Below are 23,454 nucleotides of genomic sequence, written 5' to 3'. Positions count from 1 at the left end.
ACTTGGATGGGAAATTTATATACAGAGGCTCATTTCTGGGCTGAGCAGAACCTTTTTTTCAAAAGGATCCTGTTATCCCTATGGCCTATCCAGCCAAAAGTCATGCAGGATAGGGGCAGTAAGCAGTGCTGATTAGCATCTCCTGAGCTCTGCTTAGGACAAGATGCATGAGATAGCCCCTGAAGTGATTCTTTACAGCCAAGGGCGGGTGTGAATTTAGCACATGCTAGTGGATCTGTCATAGCTTGTCCTACACTACTAATGTGGCAGTAATGCTATGGCAGTACCTTCAGCATGAGTGGGCAGCAGGTCTCCCTCTGAGCACATACTTAAGCCAACTTTGCATTTTTATCCCTTCCTGGTAGGATGCACCAGTATGTGCTACATTCAAGCCCTCATTTTGTGGTGCAGATGTGCTTTCAGAAGAACAGAAATGCCTGTCCTACTCCGTAGCTTTACGGCAGGAACTAAAGCATTACTAATAGAAACTATTAGGCTGCAAATATTCATTGCGGCTGGGTAAAGATAAAGGTGACAACCAGTAAAGTTTAAATAGTACATCTCTAACTTTTAGCTGTGCCCTCTGCTCCATCGTGACACAGCAGCCGGCTGTTCCCAGCACCAGCACAGAGCATTACGTCTGGAACGTGGACGTGGTGGATTGATATTCACACTGGCAGAAGGGGAGCCGTTGTTTGAGAGAACCATATGATGTTATTGCAGTACTCTTCCCCCAGCCAAATCTAAACCAAATGGGGGAGGATGCTGTGTTGCTAGAAACCGGAGATATCTGGAGGAGCTGGTCCTGCAAGCTCTACTCCTGTGAGCAGCCATGTTCAACGCAATCCACATGGCTTCTTTTCACCTTGCCCCCATCCCAGAGTTGGAAGGGAGGGGTGGCTGCCCTGGGATCACATTAGCTGGGTAGAGGCTGCTCGTGTAGGTCAGGGATCCCAGGACTGGGCTACAGCTCAAGACGCAACAAGTAGACTTAAGACGAAAACCTCCTGAGGTATCAGGGCAGTAATTCTAATGGTAATTTTGAACTGTTTTTGTCTGTCTAACATTCCTTTTTAATCCCCATCCTGCCTGCCCCTTCCTTATGTAGGGTTACTTTAGTGATCCTTGGAATGTTTTTGACTTCCTCATCGTAATTGGCAGCATTATAGACGTCATTCTCAGTGAAACTAATGTGAGTATTACTCTACCCTCCCCAGGATACCACCACCTCCTCCTCCTCTGCTGTTCCTTCTCTCTCTTTCTTTCTTTCTTTCTCTTTTTTTTTTTCTTTTTTTTCCCCTCTAGTCATGCTTTTATTGAACTTGCCGTCGTCCTTCTCCTTCTCCCAGGGAAAAAAAAAGGAAGGGGAAAAATGCCTCCTTCTTTTTCACTTGTCACAGCTTGCCCCAAGGCTGTGACTGGTGAAAGCGCACAGAGTTTGGGGTGTGTGTGCTTTTTTTCCCTCCAAAAGGTAGACATGCTTGAGTGTAACTTTATGACTAACCAGGCTTTTGTTGATACCCTCCACAATGTGAAACGTTACCGAGGTTTGAGCAACCAATACTGTAGAGTGGTAAGAGACTATTTAATATGCCCACGTAACCTCTTTCTTTTCTTATTTTTTTCCTCTTCTCTCCTTCTTTCATTCTTTTGTTTCATTTTGGTTTTTTATTTTATTTTACTTTTTACTTTTTTCCCTCTCTTCTCCCTTTCCCTCTCTCTCTCCCTCATCTCTTTCTCTCTCATTCTTTCTTTCTCTTCCTTTCTCTCTCTCTCTCTTGGCTTCTCTGCCACATGCAGCACTATTTCTGTGATGCATGGAATACATTTGACGCCTTGATTGTTGTGGGTAGCATTGTTGATATAGCAATCACCGAGGTGAACGTAAGTAGCTGGCGTCTGTCCATGATCGTGCCTGCTCTAACATTCATTTATCTTTCCCGGGTTCTATTTTTTTTTCCTCCCCTTCCTCCTTTCTTTTGAGTTTGTTTTCAGAGCTTTTTGTTTAGTTTTGAAACTTTTTTTTTCTATTTGTTTGTTTTGTTTCCTTTTTACTCTTTTTTAATTTTTGGAACGACTTAAAGGACTTTTTGACTGTTGCATCATTTTCTTCCCTTCATAATCCGCCTGGCATGAATTAAACTGTATAGCAGGAAAAGTGATGGGAAACGTGGAGTGTAAGTGAAAAAGCTATTAGTGCCATGTGAAGCTGCTAGAATAGTCTCAGGCCAGCACTTTGGTCTACCCAGTGTTATGCTTTGCTTACCATGGCGGTTCAATACTCTCCACCCCACAGAGATCTAAAGGTCAGTTCTTTCGAGGTGGAACTGCGGGAACCAAACCAGGAATCCTCCTTGTGCCTCCTCACCCAGGCTTCTTCCAAAAGAAACAAAGACCAAATAATTTCTGTTTAGAGGAACACACTCTTCATGTTCAGTTTCTAATTCACAAAAAAGGTAGATAAAATAAAAACAAAACAGAAAGGCCAAACAAAAACAAAGTGCCAGAGTTTAAACCAATTTTTTGGGGGTTTAAACCCAATTCCCTTCATCTCATGAATTCTACTAGCACAATTGACAGTGACTGGTCCCACTTGTGCCCACCTCAGCAGACAGGTGAAGGACTGAGTGAACTACAGAGACTGAAATGAGTAGGTGGTGTTACAAGGAATAAACACATCAGGAAAACTTCTTCCGCTGTCTTTTTTTGGGGGTGGATGGATATAGAATTACAGGATAAATAGACAAAGGACAGGCAGGAAACACACAGACTCCCAAAAGAAAGACTACAAAGGACTCACTGGGTTTGTGAGTGCGGATAAAATTTGCACTGAAAAATACAGCTTAGTGAGGCCAGAAAAATAGAAAGATGGAAATATATTTTTTGTAATGATGTTAATGGAGAGCAAATCAATCATCAATTTGTAAAATTGTGTGGCTGTGGAATAAACATTCCAGCTTGGAATTGTTGTGTAGTGTGGAGGCAATCCAGCACAAGCAAAAAAAGTGACAGCATAGCTTAGGGGGAAAATGTAGGCAAAGTTTTGAAAAAAATCAAAATGCCTTACTTGGAACTTTCCAAACAAAATGTTTTCATATCTTGATTCCAGTTTAATTTCTGTTCAGTTTCTTTTTTTTAAATTCTGAAACAGGAACATTTCTCCAAGTTGTAATATTTTTTTGCTTAGAGTAAATGAAGTATTTTATTTCACACTAGTCTATTTTCTTTGTCTTTTGAGAGAAAAATAGTTTCTAACTGAAAATGAACTTTTATTTTACACCTCTAGTTGTCCTACTTTCTGGACACAAAAAAAGTGTTTACAACATTTCTCTCCAAATGTAGTGAACAATTTTGTTACCCTTTTACTAGAGAGATATTAAGATTGGTCTAACTTTGTAGAGAGAAGTTACAATGATTGGTGGGCTGAAGTTGCTAATTTTAAAGAATGAAATAAAAGCCTTTTTTATGCCACACATCATAAGAAAGCTAGGTGTGGTATCTAGCAATAACTTTCAGATTGTGGAAAAGTTCAGTTCTCATCCATAGAAACTGAACTGTGCATGATGATTGAAGAAATAAGTACAGGTAACTGGAGATTAATTATACTAGACATCAACAAGACTCTCCTGAGTGATGTATTTGAATCCATACAAGACTTCCAAGCAGAAAGGGGATAGATCCTTGTGTTTTGAGAAATAAATTTAGGTCTGTTATAGTCAGAAACTCTGTGCTGAAGGGAAAACCTAATAGATCTTTTTGAAGAAATTCACAGTAATTTCCTATGTATTACTGAACTTTTTACATCATGAGTTAAGATGCTTTGGTATACCTAAACTTTAGCCATCTGAGAGGAAGATAGTCACTCAGACCTCCAGTTACTATTAGCAGAGGGAAGTGCACAACTCCCCAGGCCAACTGGTGCCTTTCTATACATGTCTGTGACAGGGGAAATGAATTGCTCTTTGAGGGTGCCCATCCAGTGACTGGTGAGTGTCTAGGTTTGTTTGGTTTGTCTAGACACTCAGCTCTCAGAGACTAAATTTAAGCAGGATAAATCACACTCAGCAAGTTGTTGAGAAGGTCACGCTGCTGCTAATTGTTCTGATTTTCAGTCTCCAGAGCTATCCATACTGGTGTGCTTAGTTGTCACTGACAAGGCTCTCTTTTCCACTCTCTATGTAAAGTCAAGTTCATGTCAGTCAAAGCCCAGAATCCTTTTTTTTATGTTGTTACAGAAGTCTATGAAAAATAAAGGTGTACCTCTGTCCAAAAAGCCTTCACCTGTCTTAGTTGAGGAGGCAGCAGGAGTGGCCCTGAATTTTTTAGTAAGGATTATGAAAAGCATTGCCTGATGGTCCCTCTGTTTCCTCTAAAGAATCCTTTCCTTCTATACAGTTTTTAGAGATTTCTGCACACGTCTTTTTGTTACTTGGCATGTTTAAATCTTCTCTTTTTATCTAGGCAAGTCCTTTGCTACTAGTTTCTGATGTTTGTTACTAAAAACTTGCACAAACTTTTGATGCACTGATAAATGAGCGGCAGCTATGGACGGAGTTTGTTCTGAAATGTTCTGAAATCCCTTTGCACTTATAACCCTTATTGAATAAGAGAATGTTTTGTATGTTGGTTTGTCCTGTCGGATTCCCTTCCTGCTAGCAGCACTTGATATGTTACATCTGTAGCAAATGGGCTTTGGAAGTAGCAGCCCATCTTGGACGGACAGTTGTCATCAAGCAGTGTGGGGCAGTTTATCAGATACACTTTTCCCCTTCTTCTTGGGAGCTTGTTGCTTTCTTCCTGTTTGTGGGTTTGAAAAAACCCTGCCCTGTGTTTCTGTACACTGTCTTGTCTTGTTCCAAGAGACCTGAAGTCTGAAAAAGGATGAAAAAATAAACCCTAAAATGACAATAAACTACTAATTGGAGATGTTTAGCCTGGTCAGGTGCAGGTAAGATGTTTTTGCCCAACTCTTTAGATGCTGAAGAATATTTGTGGTAGGGTCTTGGAAGGTGCTGCTCTTGGAGCTAAGGGACAGTTTATATTGTGATCAGTTAGGGAAGATGGAGACATCTGTCACAGGTTAGTTTGACATATGGCCATAGACATGTAAGGCTGAAATCTCGATGAGGTTCATCAGACAACTGCATTCAAGGGGAAGCATACCCAGCAGGTGCTGACCTACGATAGCTGTAGTTGCAGTGGGAACCCTGACTGATAGGCTCCACAGTGTGAGTGTAGGTATGTGCTTGCATCTGTTTGTGCAGTTCTCCATGCTTTGTTTTTTTTTTCCTTTTGACAATTACTTTTGTTTCTTGAAAAGGAATTTCACAGACCAAAACCTACGTTAAGATATATGTGAGTGTGCATGGGTGGGTCTTTGTGTGTGCACTCCATTGATTGTGGTACATGTTCCTGAATGTGTTTGAACACCTGCGTATGGGCTACAAATCCATGGGAGAGTGTACAGACTTGAATCCATATGGGGGAAAGAGTGTGTGTATGCAAGCATATGTATTTTGTGCGTATTTGTGTTGTGAATGGTTGTTGATGAAGGCACATGGGTTGTTGTGTATGTAACTGAGTCTATGGATGTGTTTTCTGAGCCAATATGGCTATCTTACTGTGCAAGTTTGATTTGCTTATGGGCGGGGGTTTATATCTGAGACTCTTCGTGTATGCATGCATGTTCCTCTGCATGCCTGTGAGTGAGTGTACACTTGCATGTCAAGCTCAGCATATTTTTGTTAGCATGGGTGTGCATTCAAAAACAGTGAGAAGGCATGTACTTATGAGGTAGGCCCCCAGGCTGCCTTCAGCATTTCTGAGCACTTTAGGAAGCTTCCACTTAAAACATGTCCAATGTGTGGAGATAGGTCAAGTGATAAGTCCACTTACATCATGTTAGACCCAGTTGCTTACTGCAACTTGAGAACATCTCCAAAGTCACCCCAACCAGTAGCACAGACACACAGACATGCACCTCACACAACTGAGTAAGTGCAAATGGCACTGGGTAGGTGTTTTGGAAACTTCAGAGAGTGACACAGTTCCTGCCAAATTCACTTTTACTTTCTCTTACTTTCAAGATGCAGTTTCAGAGCTTTGCTTCTCAGTAAGTGTTACACAGTTAACTTCCTAGCCACAAAATGAACATTTTTTTTTTTTTCTAATTCTCTGGAAATATTTCATGTTTTCATTTCAATGCTTCTTAAGTAACTGAAGAGGGAGGGAAGTGCTGTTTAATTCTCTATTAAGGAAAAATAATTTCCAAGGCAGAGACCACATCTACCACGTGTCAACTCTCTTGAAGTGCTAAGAATAAGAATGACTCTGGGAATAAGGTGGACAATTATGTCATATATGGCACCTGTGAGGAAAGGCCTGTCCGTTGTCCTCCTTGGACTTTGGCTAGATCCTTATATCTCAGTCTCCTCATCTGTAAACTGGAGATTGTTATTGTTCTCTGTGTTAAGAAAGCATTGTAATTAGCATTTACAAAACACTTTACATTCCTTAGAAGAAAATGTTAAAATGGTTAAAATTATTACTATCTATTATTAAAATAGAAAAAAAAAATGTCGTAGGAGTTGAACAAAAGCCAGCAAATTTGGAATATATTATCTCAGAAGTAGCCCCAGGTACAAGCTTGTGTTTCATTCCTTTCTACATCAGCAGATGTAGCCTGGAGTGCCGTGAAGCTGACTGGCAGCCTGCTGTCTCCTCCTCCGGGCAAAGAAAGTTGCTCATTACTATTTTTCATGCCGTATCAAAGGGGAAAATCAAGTTTATTTTGTGCCCTGTGCTACAGTGCCTAAAGTGAGGAAAGAAAAACAGACCCTGAGTCACTGGAAAAGTTGGTAATGTAATCTCTTTCCTCTCAGTTGGAGAGAAAAGCCAACACCTCTCTTGTCCATAGGGTCCTTTTTCTTTCACCCTTTCCGTTGCCAGTGTCACACTAAAGATTCCCTGTGGCTGAGTCTTCATTTGCCACCAAAGCAATGCTCATAACAGTGGTGACCACTGAGGTGGATGAGTCCCTGTGGCCAGCTGGGAGGTCGGCTCATCCAGCTGCAGTGGGCATCTCATGGTGTGTACATGTGTAAGAGTTATGGAGGCATGTTCAGGTGGGAGCATGTGTGTCTTCAGAGCACTGACATAGATACCAGTGACAGTGGGGATGGCGTGTGTTTGATTCTGTCTGTCTTGAAAGGATGTCAAGGGAGGGAGGGCTTGTGCCTACCTGTGAGCCTATCACCGAGGGTTTCTGCTGGTGCCTCTGAATATGTATGCATGGAGTACCTCTGTGTTCATCAGCTGTGTCTGGGAGTGCATGAGGATGACTGAGCAAAACCATCTGGACTTTTATCCATCCCACTTGTTTCACTCAGTGGCCATGCCTGTGTGTCTGAGTGTGTCTGTGAAGACTGCAGGAGGTACAGAGGAGGAGGAGGAGGTACTCATGACAGGTATGCAATGCAATAGAGCAGATGTGATAAGCCAGACAGATGTGCCTGGATACAAGATGAGAACTGTCAGGGATAGGGAATTGACGACTTTGGGCTTTTATGAAGTAATGGACTATTTCCCTGTATAAGTTGCCCTCTTATTATAGCAGTACACATTTTTCTAAGAGTGAGCATTGCAATTGGTTTGAGAGTTGATGGAATGGTGGTTTTTGTAAGGTGAAAGGGAACAGAAGGAGCAAAAAAAAGGAAGGGACAATGTTGTATATGATGCAATCCGTGGTGGCATCTGGGAGACATAGGACCTAAGTGCTCCAGGAAGTAGCATCCCTATGAAGAAAGTTAGAGAAACCCAAAGCCCATCTTGCTGTATTGCTTCCCCTAGAAAGTGTTGGTCAGTTCTGTTGTAGCCAGGCCTACTGGGTAGCGGTTTGTTGTTTGTCTATCAGATATTCAGGAGAGCTGAGTACTTTCTATCTTGCGCTTCTGGAAGGGTTTACAAATTCTGCTAGGAAGTTGACAGAGAGTTGCAGCTTGGCTGATTACTGACACAGTAAGGCCAGAGATGCAATGGAGCATCCAGCTCCCATGAATACTTGGAGACTTGTGCAGTGATTTCTCCTTTAGTCTTTTTTATTTCTGAAGTAAAGCAGCTCAGGCTTAAACCAGGCGCATGGGGCCTTTCCTTCAGTCATCTTGCTTTTGGTGTCAAGAGGCTTCATATGATTTGTCATGGGCTCCTGCTCCCATTCTTTGGAATATCTGACAGTCTATACTCAAGTCTCCCTCTCACCTTCTCCTGCACTTCTCCCTTTTAACCCACCCCCTGCCTTTCTTCTTTTTCTCCCTTGCTTTCCTCTCCCTCGTCTCCAGCCACACTAAACCTCACAAGTTCATTTCCACCCTCAATCAATATGTCTGAAGGCAGAGAACCAGTGGCTTAAATCCTGCAGTCCCTATTCAGGCAGATCTGCCCCAGGGCATTTCGCCTGTGCAAGGCCTGAAGTGGTCGGCCCCTGTCACGCAGTCCTATACACACACACCCCCGCAATGGGAGCAAGGATCGGTGGAAGGACGACATAACATCCAGCCTGCACCTCAGTTGGGACTGGCATTCATCTCTGTCGCTATGTGTCTATTTGTCTGTCTTTCTGTCTCTGCCTGTCTGGTTCTCTCCGCTTCCATGCCCTTTGCTGCTCAGATTTTGGCCATCAGCTGCCACTGGACGCAAAACTTTACAACTCCTAGAACTTGCAAGTTCATTTTACCCAAACCTTCTGGAAGAGGAAGAAAACATCTCCCTCCCTCTCTCCTCCTCTCTCTCTTTCTCAAATGCCATCTGGGTAGCAGAGGCCTCCAAATTATGTAGCAAAGGGCTGGAGAAGCACAGTAGCTTCTTTTGGCATCTTGTGTTGTCATACCCTTACTGCTGCCATCCTAGAAGTTGTACGTAGTCCTGAGCTATCTCTATGTGTGTGTATATGTATGTATATATGACTTGTTTTCTTTTTGGAAAAACTACTGTTAAAGTGGGGGAGAGGGGGTGGGCGGGACTGGGGGGTACGGGGTGGGTGGATTTAGTTTGCTTTTTTAAATATCTAGTGGTGGTTTATCACTAGAACAATGCAGGTAACGCACCACGATCACCTCAGCTTCTGTATGTGGGAAGACACGTTGAAGCATGGTTGTGAGCTGTAGCAGAGGCAAATGCTAGTCCTTTATTTTGCCTTTGGTGAACATCAGGAGAGATTCCCTGAACTCTTTCCTAAATTAGGCTTAGATTGATTTAAATTTGATCACCTCCCATGCTTAATTAACAATTCTGGTGAATGTTTTTCACTCTGTACTTGTGAGAAAGAAGTCTGGTGAAACTGTCTGACCACAACCATGCTTGAACAAGGTTATTTTGGTTTTATTTATGTATATTTTTGGAGTGAAAGTGGGACTTTTTTTTCCCTTTTGGCTTAAAAATGTTGGTATTTTGAGTGCATTTCCAGAATTCATAATGTGATTTGCTCATTCAAGGAGGTGCTTTTGGTAACTGCATAACTTTGGTAATGGCGTAACTTTTTCTGTAAGGAAATCTATATGAAATATGGGAAAACAGGAAAAAATGTATGTATTTTTTGCAGTAAATGCAAATGTCTCCTTCCTTAGTTTACCTTAATTTTTGAGCTGTTACTGATGACTGGCAATATTAGCACCGTAAGCAGAATGCACGTAGTTCCCACTTTGAAAGACTCTCCATACTACCCAGTTTTGAGGAAATATCTCAATATTGTAATTTCCACAAAGCTACTTGTTATATTATTCCAGGTGCATGGAATAATCAGAATGTATTTTGCTGCAGGAGAGATTTGAGAGTGGCATAAAACCAAATCTGTCTTCCCAGATAAATTCAACCACACACATACTAGTTAATTAAAATATGAGAAACAGAAGATAAAGAATCCAGGAGAGCAAATTCTGAGAAAGTTAGATAGTTTTATAGCTGTAAAAAGATGTACAAACTGGTCTGGAGACCTTCTGAGTGAAAATGTTTAGAGCTATCTTTAAAATGGTGATGCACAGCGTCTCACTGACAACACTCAGGACTGGATCAGCTTTCACATACACAAAACCTTAGTGTATTTTAAGGCTTTTAAAGAAGGAGTCCTGTTTTCTTATCTGACTGTAAGTTATTGTAACAATAGCAATAATCTAGTAGTAGGAACACAAAGTACTACAGGCCTTGTCCTATGTTGCTTCAACGGTAACATGTGACTTACATTTCAGTACAAAAAGGTCTTTAAAAAGCCCACATCCAGATTTTCTGACCAGTAATTAATTTTTTCTTGTCATTTTTCTATCATATTACCTTAAAAAAACCCCAAAACACTACAGTGTTCTGGCGTCAACATTTGTGATATAAAACAGTTATGTTTCGTTTTCCTTCTAATTCAAATATGTTTTTCCACAAAGCTATTTAAAATACTCAAAAGAAAAAATAATAAAAAACATTAGACCTACCCCAAGCTGGTTAGATTTTCTGTTGGTTTGCTAGGCAGATTGAATTTGCCCTCTTGGCTAGCAAAAGTTTTGCTGAACTCTAATTGAGATTTTATCTTTATATGAATCCATGGAAAAAAATCTCTGATTCCTTAGATTGTCTAAACACCATAAGTTATATGGTCAAAAAGGTGCTTGGATGAGTTCAAATCCAGCTAGTTCTCTCTCATCTAAGGCAATACCTTGAAGCAGTGAAAGATGTTTTCTGGCATTTCATTCTTCTTTTACTAAGATCTACTTTGCTGTGAATGTCCAAAGAATTTTCCAGCCTGTTCTCCATGTGCAGATTGCAGTAATAAAGGGTGCACAATCCCCTGTATTTCACTCTTTCAGCTTTGCTATAAAAGCTTCTGTTCTCCAGCCAAATTACAAGAGCTTTTAACATCAGTCCTTCAAGTCCTCACTGTGTACACCATTTTGTACTATTATGCATATTAAGAGATCTACTAACTGGTTCCAGATTGCGCTGACAGTTGCAGTGAAAGCAACAAAGGTGATGGAGGAAAGCAAAACACGCACAAGCATTTTATTTGTTTTCCTCTGTAACTTTCTCCTCTCCTCCACCTTCTTATCTCCAGTGACTTTCTCCAAATTTTGCTGAGATCTTGTGTAGCAGAGATCATGTTTCCTATTCCGAGGAGTGCTACTGCTTTTCAGCAAGGCAGTAATTAGGTCATCTCTACCTACTGTATCGGTTCCCCTCCTCCTACCTGTCATCAGCCAAGGTACCACCAGTCCAAGGGAAAAGCTGTTCCCTTTTGTGAAGATTTTTGTGCCAGGCACTCAGCAGCAGTTCAGCATGGTGATGGGTACCAATTTGCAAACCCAAATGCAAAGACTAAAAGGAATTTTTCAAGTTCCTATTAAATAAAGACCTGATTGTGGGGTTTCTGTGATCTCCCAGACAGATTTGCAATCAAAGACATATACATATGAGCTAATTTTACCCTTTCTAATATAGTCAATATAGGACTCTCATTTAACTTCTGCCCCACTCCTTCTACCATCATAGACACCAGTCAGGCAAGCTTTTTCTTTTATTTCTCACTAGACAACTGTTTTTAAAATGGCTCTGTTCTTACCTTCCCTCTCTGGTCTGTTCTTTGTGGAGACTGTCCAGCATAACATGTCAACAAAATAACTTCTGTTTCAAATGTCTTCCTAGAGATCTGCTATAATGGGACCTGTTCCCTGATGCATTCAGATGACCTAGCATACAGCTTGGATTGCTGCTTATGGTCAGCTGAGTGATGGGCAAAATGTTGTTCTGCCTTTAATTGCTAATAAAACTGTTGCAGAACAAGGGGACATCCCAGCTGGTCACATCCCAGTCTTTCTCTCAAAATTCACTTTTCAACTCAGAGGTACCAATTAGTAGTACTGTCTGCTGAGCCTTCTCCGAGTGACTGGGAAAAAATCTTCTTCAACCAAAGCCAGATAAGTGACATCTTTTCCTAGGCTGAACAGACACGAAGGCAAAGATGCCTCAGAAGTAAATAAACACTTGTTAATAGAAAGGCATGGAAAGAAATTGAGCTAGGGATTTTGAGAATCAGCTGTTTACCCAGACTTGAACATAGCAAATCACACAGAGTGAGCATTACATATGATGTATACTATACCAACTAATTCTTTTAATCAAATAATTAATCAAATCAGTAATAATTTCTTCTTAGAAAGAGATGTAGAACAAAAAATTGTTGCTCAGTAGCTCTGTAACAGCCAGCTCCAGCCTCCATATGTGACCACCTCTAACATACTCTGATAATGCTTGTGAGAGGCATTTTAAATCCCAGAATGGGTCATAGGCTTTATTGTATCCCATATTAACATACACAAATCCAGTATAACTCTGCAGGCTGTTCTCTTCTAGGAAACATTGTGCATCAATATTAAATAACTTTATAATTTAAAAGGCAATGAAAAACACAGCCTGGGAATTAAATACTAATTGCTACAAATCTCTAATGAAAGTGGTCCATAAGAAACTCTCTTTGAGCTGCTGGTATCTTTGACTGTCCTCCCTTGAGCAGAGACTCATTACGCAGACATAACAGGGGCTGCTAGTTCACCTGTGTCTACTGTCTCTTGCAATCCATAATACTGTTGCATTTGAACAAAGGTGGACTGGGTTTTCTCCTGTTTTCAGTGGCATCTGCAGTTTCTTTCAGCACCTTCATCAAAGCATAAGATGACTCATTCATCTTCACCCTGTCCCAGAGACTTAGGCTTGCCAAAAAGGATCCTGGCAACACTGCATGCAGAGCCTTTGATCTGGTAGACTGCCTGCTTTCCTGCCTGGAAAAAAGACTGCTCAGGATCTAGTCTTCATCTGGCTTCATTAGTCCCCAGAAGAGTTATCATACTGAGGAGCATGTATTTTGCTGCAGACCACAGGCCTGTCTCTGACCTTAATACTACCAGTGCAAGCTTTCTTCCAGTTTCACATGCTCCTTCCAACTACATCACAGTAAACCCTTCATACTGAGCTGCCAGCAAACCTCTTCACAGATGGAGCCTTACAAAGTCTAGAGGTCTCCAGCATCCTTTCTGCCCTAGGTGGGCTGCCCAGAGAAACCCAGTAACACCACTATTCAGAGAACACCAAGTTTCAGTCTCCTCTTCGTTTTTCCTTCTTCCTTATCCTTTTCCCACACCATGGAATTCAATCAGCTAATTAATAAGAAATTAACAGAGAGCTGTAGAAGTGCTCAAACGCTCGGTACACTGAAGAAAGGCACAGCCATGACAGAAGAAGGACATGCTTCTGGGAGTTTGTGTAAGTCCTTAAATCCTCAGACTCCAGGGAGGATGAATCCAGTAGATGTTACTCACCCTCTCAGTACCAATGGAGTATTGCAAGGTATTGAAGACAAGGTGCCTACCTATGGCTCAGGAAATTTGTCTTGGAGAATAACTCTGCTGCCATTATCCTTTTCAAGACAGGTTATGGGCTGTTACAAGAAATGGAAAAAATCATTTCCTTATATAACACACAACAGCATGTCTTTAAAGTAACTAAAATTGATATGATTGCTTTGAACATTTCATTCCATTTTTTCATTTCAAGATCAAAATCAGTGGTGTGGTCTTAGTACACCAGAACCTTAGCAGGACAAGCCATGTCAGAGATCACCTCTCTGCTTCCAGAGCAGCTGTGCTTTCACAACGCTGCTACAGATAAGAAGTCAAGAAAATGGATTTATTTGGGATAGGAGAACCTGGATATGAAAAGATCTGTCATTTGAAATGAGTCAAAAGCAGATACAGGCTGTGCTTCTTTTGGAAAACTAGACCCACATAGTTCCCTCTGTCCCACCATACAACGGGGAAAAAAAACAGAAAAGAGAATAATGACCTATATAATAGAGAACATAAATCTCTCTAAAGAGGTGGAGGAAAAGAAGACTGCCCTTTCCAGCACAATGATAAATACACTGCTGGGCTGAGAGTTTAAATGCCATATTAACCTTGCCATAGGAAAAGCAGTGAGGCACATTGGAATTAGGAATAGAAATGAGGAAACCGTTGGCATGGATAGTAATAGAGATGAGAAAAACTCTAAATCTTTACACTTGCGCTCTCTCTGTATTGCTCAGTGGTCTAGTCTGTTCCTAGGGTCATCCCACTTAGCCTGGGGCAGCCTGATTACCTCTTTGGGGACCCCTTGGCTTGTGGATCAAGAACTGGTCAAGTGAAAAGGCAAATTGAATGAAAAAAGTCCACTCTATCACACGTGGTTTCTGGCAGAGGTGTTCAAATCAGTAAAGCCTCCCAGCTGATACTCAGACTAGAAAATCCTTGAAGTCACTCCACCTGTAAAACAAAAGTAAAATGTCCTTTACACAAATAGCCTTTCAACATTTATTTTCATGGCTCAGTTTGTCTTCAGAGCCTTCCTATCCAGGTGTTGTAGGATTGTTTTTGGCTACCTATCCCACAAAACACAAATAATGAAACACAGGCAAGCTGCACCTGACTCACTGAGTCAAACCAGTACTTGTACCTGAAGATAAGCACTACATCTCTAATAGTATTTAATACCTACTTGTTTCTCAGGACCCCCACCCACAGGCTTGATTACCATAAGACTTGAACTCATCGTTTACTCAGAGCTAATGAGAAGGATTATTAAAACAACCTGAAAATTAAGAATAATTTGCATAGATATACTTTACCAATTGTTCTGCTTTTCTGAAAGTCATGGGGGAAAAATAGAGCTTTCAGCTGTGTAAAATGTGACTCTTTCATTAACTGTCCAGTAATTGTCAATCTAGGGTAATCTGCATAACCAAATTAAAGCAATTCACTTTCCTTATATTTACCTTAAGCACTTGAAACCATAAGATTACTGTCTGACAATTTCATGGGTACATAGATATATATGAAATTAATTCATAAGCTATTCAAATTGGTATGATTTACATATTTGAAACTAATTAGAAGAGCAAGCTCTAGAATTTCAAAATCTTACAATACATAGGAAATGAAGGGGAAAAAACTGATAGCTGCAGGACTCTTTTGCTTTAAAAGTTACCTTGACCTTATTAACTGTGTTCAAAGTAGGCTTTTGTTGTATACAGATATGCTAATAGTTCTCTCGAGATCTGAGATCATGTGGAATCTATGTGAAGTATAAATGCATATATATTGCATTTCTATGAGCTAGCACTAGACGTGCATTGACCCACTTCATTGCAGGTGTCACATTTTTCCTAATTCCCCTTATTGCATCAAATAAAACTTTAATTCCCTAGAGAAAGAGACTTCAGGCTCTTCTGCAGAGCTGTCTGAGGATTAGCATGTTACATTGCACTGGAAAAAAACAGGGCTCTTTCCAGGGAAATCAGCATCATGTTCACCATTTGCCCTGGTAAAGGCAGCATCATATACTTTGATTTCCTCTTTTACTGTAAGATGATGCCCTTTTCTAGTAGGCATTAAAACCAAACTACAGTTTATGAAAATGATCCAAAAAACATTCTGGTACTTCACCCAAACTAGAGCTACAGGAAGGACTGGTTTTGTTTGTTTCATTAAAGCCCCTTGTAACATATTCTTTTTTGTTTTGTTTTAAAATAGAATAAAAAATTTTAAATTGCAAATTTTTCCATAAAAGTTCATTCGACAGAAATAATTGAGGCAAATCAAAACATTTGCTTTTAGTGAAGTAAAAACAGCTTAGTCTGGGATTGATTTTGTTCATAGTTATATAACATCCCTAATTGAAATGAAAACTCAAATTGAAATGTGCGAGAACAAAATGTGAGACTTCAATCTTACATTTCTGAAATGCTATTTTTTTTCAATTGGCATGTTTCTACAGAACATTTCACTTTCAGCATAAGCATTCTTCTAACAGAAAACATTTTTGAAGAAAAATAAAAGAATTCTGGCTAATTTTATTGAAAATACTCCCAGAAATTCTCACACTTAATGTAAGAACACAGACATTAAGCAGCTTTTCTGGGCTTTGTAAATTATTCTTTTTCTGATAATAATTTCATTTTACTGTAGGGTTTGGGAGATTGAGAATTATGCCATCTGCAATCCAGTTGTATCCCCTGTCAGAGAAATATCAGATACATTTTTGCCTGGTCTTACAAGAACTTCACAGACTTTGGTGGCAGGTGGATTATCTCTAGAGTTCTTGGGATTAAAATCCCATGAAGCAGCAGTTAACTCTGGAAGGGGTTGTGGTAACTCCACAATGTAATGGCAGGCTATTACCTGACAGCAGCCAGGTTGATTTGAAACCCCGACTTTTTCCAGCTCTCTACTAAGACTTGTGTTAGTCAGCCTGAGGTCATTTCAGACTTTTGATACTACAAACACAACAGAAAGCATAGTGTCTTCTTTTTTATCACATCTCCATGGCACTGATAAATTCTAAACCTCTTTTTTCCCCTACACGCTGGTAAATTCTTGTTCTTCTTGAAGCACATTATCCTTTCAGACCCCATCTCAGAGACCCACATGTGTGAAAGAAAAATCTCCAGAATGGTAGTGTTGTTGGCTTGCTGTTGCTTTCCTTACCCTCTACAGCCAGTCAACATGAAGTAGTCAGGCAGCTGAGATGGTCCTTCAGTTCTCTCTTACTCCCCGTAGCAACAAAATCAAATCACTGTTGCACATCAGGTATCCCTTCATGAAACTGCTTTTAATTCCCCTCAAAATTGTATCTATGTTTGTACAATGAGTTCATTCCCCCAGGATGTCTCTTTTCACCCTTCATTCTGTGTCCAAGAAGGTCACAGATGCAGTATAGCTGAAGTAAGCAGGACTCTTGGAGAACCTCTAGATACAAAGAACTTTAGCTAGAAAAAAGCAGTAGCCTAGAACTGCAAAGGAGCTACACACACGGCAGCCTGCTCAGATGAACTCCACAGTATGAATTCTCACAGGCAATGAGTAGAAAAAAGCAAGAGGTAAACATCCATCACTACTTTCCTCATGGAAGAAGGCTAACAGACCAATGGACAAGTTTCCAACAGCTACAGCATCTTCATGAGTAACTTTTCATTCTCCAAGTGTCAACAGCAGTCAAGGAAACTCCAGACATACATCACCAACAGCGATCTGCTGCAAATGGTCTCCTAAGAGCTTCATCCACGAGCCATATTTTCCTTATTGGAGAAATGTCATTATAGGTTGTTTGTCACAAAGGCAATATCAGCATCTGACCATTTGTTTTCTTGAGAAATATGAAGATACAGTGTCATATCATGGTGTCAAAGTCTCAAATATAGGTTTCCTCTCATCTCTTCAAACCTAGTACTACAAGACAAAATTAGAAGGCTGTCATTATACAACTACATTGACTGAGACAACTCTGACTAACAAAGCAACAATAGCACTCTGCATTAAGCTGCTTAAATATTCCCCAGATCAAGCCAGGCCAAAGTTCTCCACAACATAAAGGCTGGATTCTGTCTTGTAAAAAGAGATTCCTCCCTAAAAATGGAAGAAGTATTGATAGAAAGTTTAAAACATAAAAACTATCAGTATGGAAGTTTTGTTCCTCAAATATCAGGGGAAAAAGTCAGTTTGGACTTCCTAGAAAAGACTGGATCCTGTGAAGGAGCTGAAGTCATCCTATTCAATGTGTCCTGCAGTATAAAAAACATTACTACTTTCAACAGTGCTGATAATGGGAATGCTGCCTGCCTATACCATCATCTCAGTGACAGTCAGACATTTACAACTACTGGAACATGCTTACCCAGCAGCCAAGGATCCACTCCTTGGATATATTGGGTAAATATAGGCTGTACAAACCTGATGGAGCTACCCTTCAGGCATTTCTAGGTGCTCCTTCTCCGGATAACCATTATAGTTGCCAGCAAACCAGTCAGAAACTCCAATGAATTCAAATGTCTCAACATGCACCTCCAGACTTCCATGGAGATGAGGTGGGATTGGTGTCTCTTATCAGGAGTTTTCTACTAAGACTTTCATTTGAATCTGTTTATTAAGACACTCTCTTGTTTTTCTCCTTATCTATCCAGAAGATACTCTAAGCCATGGATATTTCAGGGGGCTTTAATACTACCATGACACCACAAAGTCTTACAGTCTTTGTTCATATTACTGCTCCTGTCTTCACAGCGCTGAAGAGCCAAGTCATCCCTTCTCAGAATTTCAGAATGGATTACATTACAGCTGTATTACATGTTACATCATATTACAGTATGATATTGGCTGTTATGTAGTGCCCTTGAGACACTGATACTGGTTCTCCTGGAATGTAAATTTTATTTTCTCCTAGTTTCCAAAGCATTCATGCTATAATCAAGATTTGGAACCCATAAGCACAACCTGTTAAAAAAACAATGTCTTGATGGCAAGATCAAAAAGCAAGATTGATATGCAAGTCAGTATGGATGTTCAGGAGACTCTGATGCTCCCTCTACCCATATGGAGGTGGTATGTTCTTTGCAACTATTAGTTGCTTTATTCAATGCTGTGGTCTCTAAGATTGTAAGTATCTCTCCATTGAATAAACCTGTCTTCTTTCCCAGAAACTTCCTTACCTGGGATCCTACATTCATGACAGGCATAAGCTGTGCCTTTCACTTTTCTGCCTACGGGTGCTTTAAGGATGCAAACAGGTTGGCAGTAGCTCAAGCAGCATATCTGTTTAAGATGTTGGTGCTCTGATACATGTTGAACACAGTTAAAATGAGATATATGCAGGCAACTATAATCTGAGGAGGTTTTCAGACATGCTTCAGGAATCACTCACTTTATCCTACTGAATCTTTACTTTGGCTTCTAGAACCTGCTTTTCTGTTTCTTTAGCATCTTTATTACTTTTCTAAATATGCTGACATCAAGAGAAAAAAAGGAAAAAAGTAAATGGCCCAGGCAGTTTTATTGCATTTGTCCCCACTGTCTTTACATAGATGCATCCTGCCTAAGATATTTCTTTTCCCACTCTTAGCCTGCAGGTTCCCCTCTATGTCACTCTTAATATGCCCCTGGACTCGTTTATGATTTATGCTTCTTTTTATTTCTCTATGATGGAAATTGTGCAGAGCATCATCTCTTGATTAATCTCACTGTTACTGCTGTTGCACTTTCTCATTCGGTTATATGCATGCTACTATGCCCCAAATGTCAAGAGCAGGGTAGAATACTTGAAGTTTCTTTGCTGGTTAGACCATATGCAGGAGAAGAGATGACTGCAATTAAAGACCACCTTCTGTTAAGTAGTGTAGCTTCACATGAGGAACGGCTGAGAGATCTGGGGCTGTTTAGACTGCAGAAAAGAAGGTTCAGCGGAGACCTTATCACCCTCCACAGCTATCTGAAAGGAAGTTGTAGTGAGGTGGGGGTCAGTCTTTTCTCCCTAGTAACAAGCAATAGAACAAGAGAAAACACCCTCAAGTTGCTCCAGGGGAGGTTCAGGCTGGATATGAGGAGCAATTTGTTTCCTGAAAGGGTTGTCAGGCATTGGAACTGGCTGCCCAGGGAGGTGCTGGAGTCACAGTCCCTGAAGGTGTTTAAGAGATGGGTGGATGTTGCACTTAGGGAAATGGTCTAGTGGATGATAGACTGGACTTGATGACCTTAAAGGTCTCTTCCAGCTGAAATGGTTCTATTATTCTGTGATTCTCCAAAAGCTCTTTCAATCACAGTTAACAGATGAGGAATTGCTTTTGTACGTTGTTCTGAAATTTGCAGAAATTGAATCCTGTCCACTTCATGTGGGCGTTAGACACTGGCTTTAATTCCAAGTACCTACCACCATGCCTCCATCCCTGTGAACAGATGTGACTGCTACATTCTCAGGTGGCAGGTGCCTGTCTTTGTCCTAAATTTGGCATAGTCACATCACTTGCAAGGTTGAAAGTTCTCAGAAAATGTAGAAATAGCCCTCTCAGCTTTATAGTTAGGAATGGCCACACTTGAAAGTCCCAGTAATGGGTTCTCAGATACCTGGACTCAGGTCCATATGGTGACTTCTTGACACATGTGGAAAATCGTAGGGTTTGGCTCCTCTCTGAAACCTCTGTGGACATCAGAAAATGTATTCAGTAGTCCTCAGCCGGGGATTGATTTCTCCCTCATGTACTCATGCACAAGATACTCTCTGCACAAGCATGTCAGGAACCTCAGCTCACAGTGCTACTACTTTGTACAAATACTACCTGCCAGCATTAACGAAAATATTCCCATGCTGCTTTACAGCTTTTCCTGTAGGTAATGATTTAATTTGCTACATATTTGACCCCATCTTAAAACACAGACCAGTCACCTCAGGCAACAATAGAATAAGTCAACTTCTACTTCACTTTCTTAGCAATGCCAAAGATACTCAGAATCTTTGGTTTCTAGTTTTCCAATGTGAAGACAGATCCTCCTAGTTGAGCATCCCATACCAACAGATTTTTTTTTTCTGTGTTACATTACTATTATCTCTACTTTTTGATGAAATACTAACACTATCAAAAATTACAATTAAGGTATAATATTCGACAATAACTTACGAGGCTTCTTCAGCTAGGCAGTCACAGATGCACCAACATTGTAAGCCAAGAAAGATGGACAATGCTGAAAGGTGCTGAAAAATTTTGGACTTCCTTCAGTTAGTTTGAAGGGGCTTTGTACCTTCCAACAGGAAGCCAGCAACTAGTACATTAAGGATCCTTCTCTTGAAAGAAATTATTTACAGAACTAGAAAGAGGAAGGGAGATAGGACAGAGAAACTCCTTGCTGGAAAGGAGGTGTTTGCCCAATGACACAAAATCAAAATCTATGCCTGATCTGTTAGAAATGTCTCTATGGGCACTGCTTTTATTTGGTATTCAAGACAGCTTTTACCTGTATGTGATCTGAAAAGAAAACACAAGAGCAAACATGTGAAAGAGGAGGATAAAAGCAATGAAATCTGAAACTACCAAACCAATGAGTTAATCCAAAAGACTATCACATGGTTAGGCATACCCTGGGTTTTTCATTGTTCTCATTTGCCTATACCACCAAATAGACTGTGCATCCAAACTACAGTTTTTATTCAGGTAATATAGTAATGGTTACTACAGTGTCCTTGGAGAGCAGGAGCACACTGTAGGACTCCTCCATGGCACTAGAGATGAATTCTGCCACTGGCAGATGAAGAAATACAACAGTTTGAGCTTTACTAATGTAGTCATAGGAAGTAATGATAAACAAGTTTGGCACACGGGGCATATAGCAGAGGTTAGGCCTGAAAGATGATGTTATTATTAAACCAAAGGACTCCCAATGCAGCTGGTTTTATTTAATTTTCAGTTCTGCTTCTTACATCTAAGGGTATCTGCAGACTTGGGTGCTTTTTTAGAATTGCTCTCAATAGTGGAAATGGCCCCAGAAGTTAAACAAGGAACGTCAGGCAGAGTATTTGCAGTAACTAGACTCTTCCAGGCATAGCCAGGGCTCAGCTCAGCTCAGCTTGGCCTCCAAGGACACCTTCATTGGGTCCCTGGAGCTTTGCTATGATGTGGGTGAAGGTACAGCAAGCTAGCCAGTTTTACCAACCCATTTTCCACAGCTGGCAGTGGATGTTGTAGGGTTGCCAAGACCTGACTAGATTATCTCAACTCATTGTCTTAGAAATGGCAATGTTATCACCCAGAACTACCTGCAAGAGAATGAGGATATGTAAGTAGAACATGTTGCTTTAGCAATAGGGATATTATTATGGGTTTGTAAATCAGATAGATGCACTACAAGCTGCAGCTGACCCCTGTGCAGACATGGCCTGGATCTGAGTTGGGGGGCTAAATCAGCCCCTGTATTGAACTTGACAGTAGTGATGCAAGAAATATTTTAACAATATTAGCACCTCCACTGTCTGGATGGCAGGATGTCTAGCACTCAGGAGACACTGGGTGAAATTCACATGTGGCGGTAGTGAATACAGTTTATATTAATAAATTCAGTGGGAGTTGTACTTACTTCTACCATGACCAGCTTTGATACTGGGAGTCCTAGGGAGTAAGCCCTGCCTCTTGTGCATTTCTTTCAAACTCCCTTTTGCCCTCTTCTGCCATTTTGTTGCTCCTGTGTTAGCCAAGACCTAGTTTACTAGGGCTCTTGATTGGAGACTTATTACAGCTTATTTCTGTCTGCCTTTCTTTAAAGCCAGCTGAACATACCCAATGCTCTTCCTCTATGGTAAGACCGAAAATACAGACCACCCTCCCAGCTTCTGTGACACTCTTTCTAACACACTCCTTTATTCTCTTCTCCGTGATCACAAGTTCTCTCTCCAAGCCCAGCCTAGTTATTTGTGCATGAAGCTGCCATGTCGTGTATTGGTGTGAGTCTGGTGTTCACATGAGCTGTGAATATGCTGCACATGTGTATTTCTTGTGCATCCTGAGCTTTCCTTTGGTCAAGTTAACTGTCGTTCTGCCTTCTAATGACTCACCAAGAGAGAACTAGACCTGGTAAGATTTCTATATTATCAACAAACTATGTGACTATGAATGTGGCACTGAGCAAGTTTGCAGTGTGACTTCATGTCCAAGCCTCCAGACTAGAAAGGATTGAGACTCCAAAGTTCCTCTTCAGTGAGGTGATTTGTGTTTGTATTACACACAAAAACAGAGCGAATTGTGCAGTGGTGCAGAAAAATTCTGCTGCCTTGGTATACAAGGCAGTTCCCACACTACCCTAGCAGAGCAGCAGTGACTCCAGTCTCTTGATTGCCACTTTGCAGAACCTCCCTCCTCTGGCAAGGATACGCCTTTAAAGGCTGGATGAAAGCCAGGAGAAAGCAAGCAAGGCTACTCAAGCATCAGATAATCTGTAGCCACCTAGTTTTTAAATGACTGTAGTCTCCTGAGGCATCACAGTGTTTTTGGCTAAGTGGTTTGATGCCAGTAAATTGCAGATTTGCGTCAGGGAGGAATTTGTTCTGTTTTATCTGCTGCTTAGACTTTGCCGGCTCCAGGGCCCTGGGAGGACAGGGATAATTTTCTGTCTACAGCAGCTGCCTCCTCTCAACAAGGAAAGAAAAAGGAATGCTAAAACCTCTGCCCAGACCTATGTCCTAACTTGCTGTCCTCCAAAGGGCCAAGCGACAAGAGCAACAGCAGGTAGAATAAGAGCACTTTTTGATGGGTTTTTTTGGTGGCAACTACAGCAGTACTGCTCTCCACAAAACTTACAAATTTGGACCTTAACTCTCATTTAGATGTTATTGGAGTTTAACTTCTTCAAGAAAGTGGAAGGGAGGCCATAGGAATAATGTAAGATTGGGAGAGGTGTGTGACCTTACAGTTAACCCTCCAGATAGTAGTGCTGAAAGTACTGAATATCACAATTTTTGATTTCTTGGACACCATGTTCCTTCCTTCACCTCAGAGTAATTCCCTCTGATTTACAGAAGCCCCCAGCCCGTTGTCCAAGTCAGAAAATGAGAATGATGAGAGATGTTGGGAGCACTCAGGCT

The 23,454-nt window shown here is 40.9% G+C and overlaps 1 protein-coding gene across 3 annotated transcripts in view; it reads left to right on the top strand.

The window, feature by feature from the left end:
- Nucleotides 1-23,454, top strand: part of CACNA1C (calcium voltage-gated channel subunit alpha1 C) — a 486,392-nt gene that overhangs the window by 434,431 nt on the left and 28,507 nt on the right. For 2 of the 3 annotated variants that reach the window (XM_062009912.1, XM_062009919.1), the window contains exons 31-33: nucleotides 1,109-1,192; nucleotides 1,801-1,884; nucleotides 22,140-22,172. In XM_062009912.1, the coding sequence (XP_061865896.1) occupies nucleotides 1,109-1,192; nucleotides 1,801-1,884; nucleotides 22,140-22,172 (201 nt within the window). The remainder of the gene's footprint in view (nucleotides 1-1,108; nucleotides 1,193-1,800; nucleotides 1,885-22,139; nucleotides 22,173-23,454) is intronic. The other variant, XM_062009929.1, reaches the window with a different exon arrangement.

The sequence above is a fragment of the Colius striatus genome, chromosome 1 (genome assembly GCF_028858725.1).
Source record: "Colius striatus isolate bColStr4 chromosome 1, bColStr4.1.hap1, whole genome shotgun sequence".
NCBI classification, from domain to species: Eukaryota; Metazoa; Chordata; class Aves; order Coliiformes; family Coliidae; genus Colius; species Colius striatus.
This window is presented reverse-complemented; position numbering and strand designations above follow the sequence as displayed.